At 38.5% G+C, this 14,743-nt stretch overlaps 1 protein-coding gene and 1 pseudogene across 1 annotated transcript; both read left to right on the forward strand.

Annotated features, from left to right (window-relative positions):
* Positions 1 to 1,367: 1,367 nt before the first annotated feature.
* Positions 1,368 to 10,296, forward strand: LOC124639860 (annotated as a pseudogene).
* A 1,314-nt stretch (positions 10,297 to 11,610) lies between these two features.
* On the forward strand, positions 11,611 to 13,796 carry LOC124639877. The gene is made up of 8 exons (XM_047177383.1): positions 11,611 to 11,666; positions 11,890 to 12,075; positions 12,222 to 12,284; positions 12,371 to 12,439; positions 12,633 to 12,758; positions 12,881 to 13,043; positions 13,122 to 13,199; positions 13,317 to 13,796. The coding sequence occupies exons 2-8, from the start codon at positions 11,980 to 11,982 to the stop codon at positions 13,568 to 13,570; spliced, it is 849 nt and encodes a 282-aa protein (XP_047033339.1). The 5' UTR covers positions 11,611 to 11,666; positions 11,890 to 11,979; the 3' UTR covers positions 13,571 to 13,796.
* The last annotated feature ends 947 nt before the right edge of the window (positions 13,797 to 14,743 follow it).

A 14,743-nucleotide genomic window follows, 5' to 3' on the forward strand; every position in this document is an offset into this window, starting at 1 on the left:
AGCGCAGCGTAGGACGTCCACCGACAAGGACAGACGACCTTATAAAGGTCGCCGGAAGACGCTGGATGCAGGTATCTGTGGAGATCTAAGGGGGAGGCCTATGTTCAGCAGTGGACGTCCTATGACTGAGATGATGATGATGACGATATCTAATTATGCAGCGAGACTACAGTACAGCAGAACATTACAGCATTTTTCTTCTTCAAAAACATCGGAACCCACTTAATGTGAGAACTCCTAGCAGTTTTTTTTCTTAGATAGTCAGGATTGTAATTTGAAAACAAACTTACATAATATAAATGCCACACATTGATTCAAACCACTTACGGTCAGTTTCTTCATCAAAAGTAAAAGTCAAAGTAATGTCTAAAGTAAAAGTAACGGTCAAATTCGTTTTTTCTAAAGGCTAAAGTGACAGTAAAACTAATAGAAAAAAATGATTTTGACCGTTACTTTTACTTTAGACATTACTTTGACTTTTACTTTTGATGAAGAAACTGGCTGTTAGTATGGCACAGTAGTGCCTAAAGTCTAGAAAATGTTGTAATTGTCAAAGTTTTTGTTTTAGTATATTTATCAATAGTGACTATTTTATTCATTGGTTCTATTGTGTCTTTCTTAATTACGAGTACATTGAAGGAATATTTTAGCGTAAGTGAACTATTACTACTTAAAGTTCGGCCATTCAGAGAATGCGTTCCTGACACGTCGCGATTGAACTGACGACGTAACTTTGCAATGGCGTTGCAGTTACGATAAAAATATTTTTGCTGGTTGTTTACCGTTTTAACAATTGAGGAGCATTAAAACAACATTATTATATCAATAATCAATGAATGTTATTACGTCGTCAGTTCAATCGCGACGTGTCAGGAACGCATTCTCTGAATGGCCGAACTATAATCACTTTCTTTCTTTTTTATTCATTAAAGTTTTTTTGTATTTGAGTCTCCAGGGTTAATAGTGAGGATTTTGGTATTCATATGTGTTATTGGTGTTTTATTATTTTATTTCGATTTACATTTGGCGGGCTGGGGGATTGTTGGCAAGTGTAAGGTCCTTGGTACATAAAGGACATAGGAAGGAACATGGTAGGTTTTAGTTAGTAAGAGTCTGACACTCCCTCATTCTGATTTCCCATTAAAAAGAACATTTGGCGAAATGTGTGTAGTAATTATGTGAATTCAATGGAATGCCCTCGCAACTTTATTAGAAAATAGAAGCTATCTGAAGCTCTTTGTGTACCAGAGCTACGGTAACTGGTTTGAACCAGCCCGTAGCCCAAGGGGCTTCAGCCCTAAGGGGCTCAATAAGATGACCCCCAAAAACTGATGATGAACTTTTTTAATCTTTCAGAAAAAGCGATAATGGCCAAACGACCTTTCGATACCGTCCATTTTTATATGAATGAAGTTGGAGCTCGTTTAGTAGCGAAAACAGGAATCCCATCAGACAGACACCATGTTGGTAAACTGACTCTGCAGGCTTTGAAGGAAGATCCTGACTTTGTACTGCACGTGAGTTCAAAAATTTACACTAATATTTTACCCCTAAAGCTGAAGTGTGTTGTTCATCTGAAAGTGTTAGTTCTAGAAACTACTGATATGATTTGAAACATTTTTAGGGTTCCGAACCTCAAAAGGAAAAAAACGGAACCCTTATAGGATCACTTTGTTGTCCGTCTGTCTGTCTGTCTGTCTGTCTGTCTGTCTGTCTGTCTGTCTGTCTGTCTGTCTGTCTGTCAAGACCCTTTATCTCAAGAACGCGTGGACGTATCAAGCTGAAATTCACATGAAATACTCAGGTCTATTGTCCCTTTAAGCTGTCAAAATATCAAACTTCTAAGCCAAGCCAATCAAAAGATACAGCCGATTATGTCGATATTTTCAACAAATTTTCGACACTCGCAAAGGAATCAAAACCTACAGGATACTTCCCGTAAACTCAGAGTCTTGAAATTTGGCATGAAGCATTGTCATATAATGCAAATATAGGAAAAATTACGAAAATCTCATTTTTTTAGTTAAATAATGTAAAAAAAAATATTTTAATAAAATGAAACTTACTACCTTATTTCTCACAAACGAATAAAGGTATCAGATTGAAATTTATACCAAATACCTAGGTCTATTGTCCCTTTAGGCAGTGAAAAAATCAAACTTCTAAGTTAACGCGATCAAAAGATACAGTAGTTATACCGACACCTTTGACGAATTTCCGTCACACGCTAGGGAATCAAAACCTACAAGGTACTTCCCGTGAACTCAGAATCTTGAAATTCGGCAAGATGCACCGTTATATAGTACAGATAAAGGAAAAATTGCGAAAATGATAAATTTGAAGTTACATAAAATATTAAAGTATTATCAAATCAAATCAAATACATATTTTCCTCATTTCAATAGGGAATTTAAACGACCAAGTTTGACGGATTTGAGAAAACATTTCTTTTTAGTAAAAGAGTATACTCGCCGTTTATTTCCATTGTCATCAGGTCAGGATCTGATGATGGAAATCCTGAGAAATCGAGGGCAACTATCAGAAATTGTAGGCATGCATAGGATTAAAACTTGATTCTTAGATGTATGTCTGGTGATACTATCAAACAGTGAAGGTTTAGAGCTTACCTGATGATGGAGACGTGAGAAAGTCGAGAGAACTCCTCAACGGTATGTTTTAGTAACGTCGTGTTTGGGCTTATATTATTCGTATTGACGAGAACTTTTCACAAAAGTTTAAAATAAAAACTTTTTACAAAAAAAAAAAACAACTTCTAAAAACAACAAGAAAACTGTCTAAATGCCTCGGTCTAGATCTCGGTGGTTAAATAAATATAGATGCATTCTCTAGACACCGACTTCTAGACCGATGCACCTATCATCTTTTTAATTTCTTTCTTGCTTTTGTTTTCTTGTTGCTTTTTTATATGTTTGAAGTTGGATTTGTTTGTAAAATGCTACAAAATAAAATAAAGCCGATTTTATAAAACAAAGAAAAGGACAGAATTACACTTTTGTCAAGGCTCTAGAAACGTAAAGCCAGCAGCCCCGAATCCTACACTCTAGCAGTCGTTGTTACAATTCGACAGTTACAAGTCGTCAGGCAGTTTCGAAAAAAACCTGAAACTGGGGCTCGTTAGGTGATTAATCCCTCAAAAATAAAAGATCCCATTAGTACTGAATTCTCATCACCTAAAATAAAATAAGCTCCAACACAAGGTTACGTTATAAATTGTAAAGGAGTTCCCATAACTATATCTGATCTTTGCAGATCGATCCCACAATGGCAGTCAGACTTATCTATGTGGAAAGTCTTCGCCAATACGAATAAAATAAGCCCAAACACGTGGTAGTTGCAACATACCGTTCAGGAGTTCCCTCGACTCTCTGTAGTCTCCATTATCAAATCAGCTAAAAACCTTCACTGTTTACCAGTACCCTCAAAAATACACTCACATGTCTGGTTTTGACTCGATGCGTGCCTACAATATTCAAGAGTTGCCCTCGATTTCTCAGGGTTTCCAGATCCTGGTCAGTTCTCATCAGATCCTGGTCATCCGAATTGACATCCTGCTTCTTTATGAAAAGTCTTTAACAATAAAAACTAGCATTGCAACCTGTACAATCCTCTGAAACTGCTTGTCTTTTATATTTTTCAAACGATCCTGGACATTCGTCTCCATGGAATTTTGATAAAATATTTATATTCAAAGAAACGTCATACCATTCTCCACGATTTAAAACTACTTTGATTCATGTCCGCCAGTTTTTACAAAATGGGTCAGATATGCCCCATGACCTTAATTAGCTATTTTCAATCAGATTTCTGAATGATGACTACAAAATGTTGTATATAAATAACTTTAATAAAATAACTTTTACAAGGTACTGGCCTACTATTTTAGTTATATTATAAAATAAAAAATATTAATAACTATGATTGTTCTAAACTGAACGGTTGGCGCGAGACTCACTTTTTATCTATACAGGATTTGTTCGGAACCCTCGGTGCGCGAGTCCGACTCGCACTTGGCCGGTTTATTTCAATATTAGATAGCTTATTAATCGATGAAGGCGTCATCTATCATCCGAGTGCGTGAAGTAGTTCTCACGGGACGCAGGTGAAACCGCGGGAGGAAGCTAGTGAAACATATGACGACATTTTATGTTTCGAAACAAAAGACCAACTCATCGTTTCTATTCATAGATCGATGGAGCTACAGGGGAATCAGAAACCAACGGCTCAGTGTTAGACAGGAGCATCCGATGCGCCATCTCTCTCACTGCGCTGGGACTGAAGAAGGGAGATGTTATGGTGCTCATGGGACCGAACCACTTGGACTTCTGCATACCACATAACGCTGCTCTGTATCTTGGCATTTTCGAAAAGGAGAGAATCAAAGCGGTAGTTTATTGTATTCGTTAATTCCATGTCCATTCTACATAGTTTGGCAAAAACTTCTAAAATTATTGTAAAGTCGTCTGTACAAAATGGCCAATTTTTTACAGATGAATTAAAAGAACTATTCCATGTAAATGACTCAAATATCATTATCGCTCAAAGCGTAAGGACTTCAGATATTGAGAAAGCTCTTAACCTGGCTGGAGTAGACGCCAAGATTGTGACCTTCGATAAAAGTAATCATACAACACTGGCACAACTGCTGGAGGTGTCAGATAAGAAAGCGATTCAAGATTTTCAGTGAGTCTGAGTACATACATATGACATTTAATTTGAAAATCTAAGGGCAGAAACCACAAAAATACTTCGTCTTTGCGTTATTCTATCCTGTCCAAACACAGACAATCCAAAGAAGTCTTCATAACTCCGACATGAACATTACTTCGGTATCCCTAACTATGTTTACCCAATTTCAGAGCAACAGACTTCGACCCAGAAGAAACTGTAGCTTACCTGACATCAACCAGCGGTACCACAGGAGTGCCCAAGACTGCCATGCTGACACACAAGAATATCGTCTTCGGTGTACCAAACATGTGGTTAGTAAATCCAATCCTAGTAATGCCAGTTTTAAGGTTCGTAACGTAATTGTGATTCTATGGGCAGAGATCAATCGTTCCTTAAGGATGAGACCAAGAAAATGTGCTCGCAGTCACTCACATCACCTGAATAAAAAGTATATAGCTAATTCTGTATCCAGGTTTAGACAACTTAGTTTAAAAACGTCACAAACAACTTGAGAAATGAAATACCGTGTGGGCTCTTTATAATAAAAACATATCTTCAGAACAATGTTCGAAAATTTCCTGACACCAACAAGACTGGTGCTGGTGATCTCACCAGCGCAGTGGCTGTCAGCTGGCTTCCACTACCTGTTCTCTGCAATCCTCAAGTACCCGCAGCTGCAGACATCAGCTCCAGTCACTCCCGATCATTTTGCTGACTTGGTTAATAAGTACAAAGTAGTTCCAAGTAGATAATATAAATATATCAGTAAGTAGATAATTGAATGAAATATATCTATAATATATATATCATCACTGGCAACGGCAACTGTTTTATATTGTAAGACCTGAATGTAAAATACCATATACTAAGAAGTAAATGCTATTCTATTCTATCCTATACCAGGAATATTTTGTAATTTGAAGGTCTGATGATAGGGCAAAGTATTGTGAAATCCAACCTAGCTTTAGATAGGTCATCGTATTATGATTACATGGAAACAATTTGGAAGAACCAGTGATACCGGTTCTTAGCTGATGCATCATAGCATTTGTTATTCCTTTCCAAGACTTTCAAGTGGATTTGGAAAGTTAAACACTAAGTATTATATATCGACAGAATTTTCTCAGTATACTAACAAAGTCATTTCTTCTGCAGCCTACCTACATAGCAATGAGTCCTAACCTGATGACGACGATGATGGCTCAAGCTAAATGTGACTTCACCTGCTTCGAGCATGTCATACTTGGAGGTAGCGCTGTGGCCCAAGAGCTGGTGGATGAAGTCAAGGTAATGCATATTTTTCCATGACGGTCGTTTATGTTTTGATAGGCTGATATATTTAGCGTAACAACTATCATCATCCTCCGAGCCTGTTTCCCAACTATGTTCGGGTCGGCTTCCAGTCTAACCGGATGTAGCTGAGGACCAGTGCTTTACTAGGAGCGACTGCCCTATCTGACCCCCTCAACCCAGTTACCCGGGCAACCCAATACCCCTTGTTTAGACTGTTGTCAGACTTACTGGCTTCTGACTACCCGTAACGACTGCCAAGGACGTTCAATAACAGCCGGGACGTACAGTTTCACGTGCCATCCGAAACACACTCATTTATGTGTCAGATGTACTTAGAAAGTACATTAGCTAACTAGCAGCTAGTTAGCGTAACAACTAATACTCCAGAAGGAACAAAGCTGAATATTAAAAGTCTGACACTTCGGTTTTCTGCAGCAACAGCAGGGGTCTTTTATTGATTACCCATCAACAACAAAGGGTATTTTAGTTACAAATATACAACATAGTTATCGTGTTCCATGGACTCAAAGATCGAAGTATTAGCTAGAATCCTTGACTTAGTTCAATAATTGGCAATTTTGCCCTGAGCCAACGAGCAATGATGCCAAATATCGGCTCAAATGAAAAATGGATGATAATCACTGCAATAATTTTCCTTTTTTTCTGTTAGAGCAAATAACGAAAACGGAAAACGTATACAGTTTATACGGTATGAGTGAGTTGAGCGGGCCCGTCATGCAGCACGAGTACCCACCCGCTCCAGGGTCGAGTGGCAGACCTATTGGCAGCGTAGCATTAAAAGTAAGGACCTTTACGTAAGCTAACATTCCGATTCACGCCTCAGCTACGCACGTCAGTGGCTATTCATTATAAAAACGTGCGTGTCCAGAGACTCGCGCATGCACCAAAGCGAAATATTCACCAGCGTGCTCTGTCACTTGCGTATGTTAACTGGCTCCTGCTACATGCACCGTGAAGATGTACCCTCATATTAAAATAATGTGACACCATGAAAAACGCTCTATTATATTTCTTCTACCGGTCTGTCAGCCTATTCGTTGAACTTTTTTTTTTTTTTTAACGACGTCAAAAATCATCAAATGACCCCTCCCGCTGTGGGTTAGCAGCGGTGAGGGAGTGTCAGACTCTTACTGACTAAAAACCGTCGTGTTCCGTCATAGGCCTTTTATGTACCAGGGCCGCGGTATCTCTTTCGAACAACCCGCAGCCCCGGCGGGCCTAGGCCCTGCTGGCCCCGCTGGGGTTGCTGACATCTCTTTGAGGAGCGCGTGGAACAACGCGCGCCGTCGGCACGGGTCTGTTGTCTAAGCAGACAGAGGGACGATGAGCCACCCAAACTCACCGCCCACAGACCCACGCCTACGGTGGCCGGGAGTCATCACGCGACACCCGACGCCCATGGTGTCTACCTGGTCCAGCGCGGCGGCCGGGATGAGAGGTGCGAACTCTCTGGCGTTCCGCCTCCTCCTTCTCGAGCATGACCGCTTCGCAGAAGGAGGCGACGGCATCCCATTCCCTCTCGCCCCGGACCATAGCCTGAACCAGGGCCGGACGCGAGAGGTCGCCGCCGCCCAAAGCTTCGACCACGAGAGAGTTGCATTGGCGGAACTTTCCCTTTCAAAAAAGTATCCATTCTCTTCTCATTATCTTCTAATTTACTGATATATATATTTTGCAGATAGTGGATCCCTCAACTAATGAAGATATTACGGAACCCAATATTCCAGGCGAATTGTGGGTTAAAGGACCCAATGTGTTTAAAGTAAGAAACTTAAGACTTTCAAGGCGTTTTTATTCTATTGAAGGGCAGAGTATATGGCACTCTACTTGATTCTTGTATTTTAAATATTTCTAACAAGCTATCTTTTTGAGTAATCTGTTTAATAAAGTTAATTAATTTTAGGGATACAACAACAACCCAGAAGCAACAAAAGAGCCATTCACAGAAGACGGCTGGTTCAGAACTGGTGACATTTTATACAGAGATGACTCGTGGAACCTGTTCTTTGTGGAGCGTTACAAGTTGCTGTTGAAGTACAGAAACCATCAAGTGAGTACCTACATAGTTTAATTTATCCTTACTAATATTATAAATGCGAAAGTTACTCTGTCTCTCTGTCTGTTGCGCTTTCACGTCTAAACCACTGAATAGATTTTAATGAAATTTGGTACAGAGATAGAGTTTACCTCGAGAAAGAACATAACAATAAAAATAAATATGTAACATTTTTCCTAAATATTAGGTACATGAGTTTGCAATATGATGATATTGATATAACTTTTTTAACTAATATTATAAAGAGGATACTTTTTGGTTGATTTTTTGTACCCTATGAACCCCGAAACGAAGCGATTTGAAAAAATCTTCCACTATTGAGAAGCTACACTATTGCCAGGTGACATAGACTATAAGTAAATCCAGAAATCACTTTCACAAATGGAGTATAGGCGCCTCAATTTTTTCGATTATTAATTATTATAAATAAGAAAGTAACTCTGTCTGTCTGTCTGTCTGTCTGTTACGCTTTCACGTCTAAACCACTGAACTGATTTTAATAAAATTTGGTACAGAGGTAAACCAACCATGAGAAAGAACATAGGATAGTTTTTATCCCGGACTTTTGAAGATTTTCCATGGAAACGCGATATAACCGAACTCGACGCGGGCGAAGCCGCTGGCGGAAGCTAGTTTAACTATAATGCATACTCCTAAACAGTAGTGTAGACCTTAGTTAGTATATCGCCTTTCAGATGGCTTACAGGACAAATGACAGTTCACAAGTGAAGGGGTAGCTACTATTTTATTCTCTTCTAGCTTCCGCCCGCGGCTTCGCCCGCGTAGAGGTCGCTTATATCGCGTTTCCAACAGAATTCTTCAAAAATCCGGGACAAAAACTATCCTATGTTCTTTCACTTGGTCAACTCTATCTCTGTACCAAATTTTATTAAAATTAGTTCAGTGGTTTAGACGTGAAAGCGTAACAGACAGACAGACAGACAGAGTTACTTTCGCATTTATAATATTAGTAGGGATAATGCATACTCCTTAACAGTAGTCTAGACCTTAGGTAGTATATGGGCTTTCAAACGGTTTACAGGACAAATGACAGTTCACAAGTAAAGGGGTAGCTACTATTTTATATTCTCTATGCATTTCAATTCCAAGCATCCAAATAGAACTGACAGCTCTCCTTGGCCAGAAAAGGACAAAGGGGTTGTTTCAAATAATGTAAAATCAAAATCAAAAAGTGTTTATTCAAAGTAGGCTGAAAATCAACACTTTTTGAACAACAGAATGACATGAGACAAAAACAAAAACCACATACTATGTGTTATTACTGGGAAGAAGAAGTGGCGCAACAAACTCCCTGGCAATACATGTCTATAGTTAGACTTTATCCTATCGCAGGTGTCTCCAGCTGAAATCGAAGTAGTAATAATGAAGCACCCTGGCGTGTTCCACGTGGCGGTGACAGGGATACCTGACAAGGAGTGCGGGGACCTGGTGGTGGCGTGCGTTGTGCCCAAACCTGGCTGCAGCCCCACCGCGCAGGAGATCAAGAACCTGGTCAAAGGTAAGAAATGCATGATTCAAATGAAGAAGTGTTCTTAAAACGTCTTAACTCAGAAATTAACCCTGAAGAGAGAATTTCATGATATATCGTTTCAAACAAAGTAAATAGGATAAAAATGAGCGAGAAATTAGAACACCATATAAGAGTCAGTCAATACAAACAACTGAAATTCTTCCTTGAAAACTGAAAGCTGTCAACTGGTCAAAACATTTATAATAATAATCTTTATCCCTCCTTTACACATGATGTTGTTAATTATGACAAAGAAAAATGACTCCTGTGGCTAAACCACGGAATGGATTAGGTTATTTTTTTTACATTTCGCCATAGAATATCATAAAGTATATGTATGTGATAGGATTTAATGTGATAAGGTACGACTTGACGATTGTCCAAAAAATGTTTTCCCCAGAATCTCTGACGGACTCCAAGCAACTTAGAGGAGGTTTGATCTTTATGAAGGAACTGCCGACGACCAGCACTTCTAAAGTCAACAGGAAGAACCTCAAGGAGTTGGTGCTGACTTTAGAAACAGAATAAAACTGTTATTTCATTTATATGTATATACAGTCAACTTCAGGTCAGTGGTAACAGTTTTATAGGAAAATCGTACTTATTACTTTTGAGTTAAGGTGCATGACAGTTACCACTGATGTGTAGTCTACCGTACATAGAAAAATGTACACAGTCATGATTAAATAATAAATAATTTGATTGATATTAAAGTAGGTTTTTTTCTAATGTATTACGTCCTAATCTATGTTTTTGCAAAAGACGTAATCACCTGAAGATACTCTTTGTTCTGTACTGGGATTCTATAAAACTCGATCAACAACTCGCATTTCACTTCGATTCGTAATGTCATTTCATACTTTAGGGGAGGTAGGGGAGGGATGGGCACTTTTTCACAATTTATTGCATAAAAAATCAGATTTTACAGATCATTATCAACTTTTATTGCCATTTCTTATATTCGGCTAGATATAATGAAAGAGCTTTCCTAAAAATTACAATCAGTTTCAACATTACGAGATATTTAAACGGTTTTATTTAGCTCACCCCGTTTGTTTTATTATTTATTCTTGGATCAAATTTAGTAATTCAAATTTCACCCTCTTCCTGTCAACCGATTGGTCTGAAATTTTGTATACACCTTTAATTAAATCCAATATGGCCGCCGGCACAAAATGGCACAGCCCCCTCAATATGGGTATCAAATGAAAGGGCTACACAAGTAGAATACTGTCAGCAACCCCAGCGGGGCGCAACAGGGCCAAGGCCTGCCTGCACGTCGATTCTATAAAATTCGAACAACAACTCGCATTTCACTTCGCTATTCACTCTCACTTCGCATTCGATTCAGAACGACCTTGATTTTGCATTCTGTAAACATCACCTAATCACTTGCGAAGTGAAGTGAGCTCGACATCGACCAATGCTGTGCTAGTGACTTCCCCACTCGACAAAATGTCAACCGAGATTAATCAGTTTTTAATTTTATCAGTTTTGACACAGAATTTTAGCTAAATATGATGTTTTAGTTATAATTTGTTATTGTAAGGAATTTGAGGCAGCTTTTAAGTATAAAATAAACAGAAATCTCTAAATTCGTGCTGTGAATATAATCTATGCTTACCCTACGAAAAAAAATACTGACAGCGCCAATACCATTATTAATCTGAGGACAATATTTTCTTCTCTTCTGTCATAGAGGAAAGTAATATATCGGGTATCTTCTGTCTTCATATTGTGTTTAAGCTTGTTTGTTTTCGCCGGTTTTCGCCGTAATTGTGATAAAATCATGAAGTAATTTTATATTTCTTGTTATAAAGTTAAAAATAATATTAATTAAAGAAGTGTTTATTTTATTAATCCAACAATAATTTCAGTCCAAATGACAGGTCGTCTCACCCTTCGTCGGCTCAGGTTGAAACTCTGGTTGAGTTTATGGAGCAAAACCCTGGCCTGGCGAAGGGTTTCGTGAGAACGCAAAATGCCAGAGAGCGAAGTCGAAGCCAGTGGGAGGAATTAGCCGTGCGCTTAAACAGTATAGGTGGCACCATCAAAACCCACAAACAGTGGACCAAGGTTAGCAGTATTTTTTTTTGCAGCAGTATGTTAGAACCACTTCACATTCCTTAAAGCAAACCACTTATGCGATAGCCGATAGTCTTGGTTTCAAGTGTGTTCCTTGAATTCATAAATATTTTATTTTGATTTTATGTAATCTTTTTCAATTTTTGACCAAGAATATTGTGGAAATGGAGACAACTAATTTTCTTTTTAATTTTAAATAAATGTTTGATTGTAGTATTGGACTGACAAAAAAAGCGCCATTAAAAAAAAAGTTGCAGCACGCTCTGCTGCTAGGCGTAGGACTGGTGGTGGGGTGGAGGACGAAATGATGCTAACTGAGGTTGAGGAAAGGATTGTTGCTTTGTGTGGTGGTGAAAGCTTTTCCACAGGAGATGCACATTTAGGCATTCAGCCGTTTCCGGTAAGAAATTCAGAAATGCAATTGGTAAGTAATACTAGAAACACTCTGCAAGGTTTGCTGTCGTTTTTACAGCACCCATTTTTTTGTGGATTAGACCCTTTTTAGTGTTAAGTGAATTTTATATTAAATTTACCTTCCTGTTTCAGGAAAATGATACGCCGTCTCCATCACCCGAAACACAACCTATATACAATACTAATGATGACAACGTAAGATATTTTTTAATTCATAATTTTATGGAATTCATTATTTTACACTCTTATCTAGCATTTTTTTTTATGTTAACTTATTATAGATTAATGTACCACAACAACAGCAGAGTCAGGCACGGCCTACTGAGGAATCAGCAGCTATTGTATTTTATGTAAGCTATTTTGTACTAAATATGTCTGTATATGATGTGTCTAGATTATATTCTATTAGTATCTATAAATATTGAAATTCATTTTATTATTACCAATATAATTGAAATAGTAATTCATCCTTGTAATAACCCTAATAATATTATAATCTTAATTTTATCCCACAAGGAAGATACCATTTTATCCAATTTACAGGATTCCGCCCTGATTGAGGACAGTCCAGCACCTCGAAATTACAGACCACCAGCTAGTGCAATTTCGAGAAAACTGTTTGCTTCCTCATCCAGCTCCATTGTTGGAACTAGCCAAAGCATTTTACGGGTATGTATCTATCTCTGAAATTCTAAGTGCTTTAATATTATTTACTGTGTCACTTGGAATTGTCGATATTTAATTTCAATATTAGGAAGTGGGCCTTTTTAAGATTGTTTCTGTTGTTTCAGAATAACCAGTTAGACAACACTCCTCCTCCAAATCCTCATGTTTATCATCCCAGCCTGTCCCCTCCAACTGTAACACTTTCCCATACGCCCACACCTTCACCTTCACGCCGTGGTTCCACCCCAGTAGCCTCCCCAGTCATTCCAAGAACTGCGGCTTCATCATGTAGGTAAAAAATACATTTAAACAGCATTCTCTACCATTAGATCGAGAATTTTAAAATGTAAATATTTATCTTTTTAGTTTCACGTCACACAGCTTCAGTGGCTTCACCTTCTCGGCGCTCTAGGACAGTTCGTGGTAGTCGAGGTGGTTCTGTGTGTAAGTACAAACTAAAAATAACCATCAAAACAATTTTTGAGACAAATCACAACGAAAGGCAGCTATTTATTTAAGAGTTTTTATTAACGCATGTAGTAATAGGTGTTCTCTTTTCAGCACGTCACACGTCTTCAGTTGCTGCTCTTCCACCATCACAACGGCGAACGGAATTCTCCTCCATGACTGAGAGATTCCTGAGGTTGGAAGAACAGCAGCTGGAGATACAAAGATTGAATACGCAGATCATGCAGTCCTTTCTGGAGAGGAGTGCAGAGAGGGACAGAATTTTTGCTGAAGCTGTAGCTGCAGTCGGTCAAGGGCTGCAAGCATTGGCAGAGGCCGTCAACAGAGATAGGAATTCTCCTCCATGACTGAGAGATTCCTGAGGTTGGAAGAACAGCAGCTGGAGATACAAAGATTGAATACGCAGATCATGCAGTCCTTTCTGGAGAGGAGTGCAGAGAGGGACAGAATTTTTAGATTAAAGTTGTCTCAAAAGGGATTCAGCGTTTGGCTTCGGCCTAAACTAAACTTCGAGGTCCTAAACTAGGTAAATTGTTATAGGTGGTTGAACAATAAATAAGCTAATTTACATAAGTTTATTTTTTTATTTTTTTCAATCAAAACAAAATAAACATCAGCTAAGATTATTGAAAGAATATTTAAAATTGGTCCAGTAGTTTTTGAGTTTATCCATTACAACCAAACAAACAAAGTTTTCCTCTTTATAATATTAGTATAGATACATATTGTCACACCCAGACCACGGCCAACAAGCATGCTCATCACACAAATGTCGACCGAACCGGGAATCGAACCCAAGACCTCTGGTTCAGCAATCCGGCATAGTTAATTGTGGCTGACTTAGTAATTTAGAAGCCAACATACATTTTTGGGCCGAATAATGATAATAAAAAGAAGTCTATTTAATTAGCACCCATTAATTATGATGTGAACGCCAAAGCCCATTCACGAAGTTTCGCCTTCGTAATTGACCTAAAGCTAAATCGGCGTTGGATGGTAAATCTCTAGTTTGCCTCCTTGTTGCTTCAGCAATTATTTCAAGCTCTTCTACTCTTTCTTCCTCGGAAATAGAGATTGCCGGAATTCCCGCGCGATTGCACATGTTGTGCAAAACACAACATGCAATTACTATTTTTGCAACTACATCTGGATGGTAGTCGAGTACTCTGTGTACTAATAAGCACCTAAATCGTCCTTTTAGGAGGCCTATTGTTCTCTCAACTGAGTTGCGAGCAGTTGAATGACGCTTATTGTAATAAGCTTCAGGGGAATTCTCTTCAGCGCCACTAATTGGCGTCATGAGGTAGGCACGCTGAGCATATCCTGAATCACCTGAAAAAAAAATAACTATGTAGTTTTTATACTTAGTAATTAGGCTTATATTCTGAAGCAGGGTCAGGAAAGGATCTACTTACCGAGCAAAACTACTTCTTCACCAGCATTTGTTAATGCCTCTAAATGGTCTTTGATAGCACTATAATTAAAAATGAAGCTATCGTGAGTAGCTCCTCCATATGTGG

This window comes from Helicoverpa zea, chromosome 19 (genome assembly GCF_022581195.2).
Source record: "Helicoverpa zea isolate HzStark_Cry1AcR chromosome 19, ilHelZeax1.1, whole genome shotgun sequence".
NCBI classification, from domain to species: domain Eukaryota; kingdom Metazoa; phylum Arthropoda; class Insecta; order Lepidoptera; family Noctuidae; genus Helicoverpa; species Helicoverpa zea.

What these genes read in the sequence shown, in the direction of transcription:
- LOC124639877 (XM_047177383.1), top strand. Translation starts at nt 11,980, where the DNA reads ATGATGCTAACTGAGGTTGAGGAAAGGATTGTTGCTTTGTGTGGTGGT. An exon ending in CTAGCCAAAGCATTTTACGG is followed by an intron (nt 12,759 to 12,880) that starts GTATGTATCTAT and finishes CTGTTGTTTCAG; the next exon opens with AATAACCAGTTAGACAACAC. An exon ending in AAGAACTGCGGCTTCATCAT is followed by an intron (nt 13,044 to 13,121) that starts GTAGGTAAAAAA and finishes TTATCTTTTTAG; the next exon opens with TTTCACGTCACACAGCTTCA.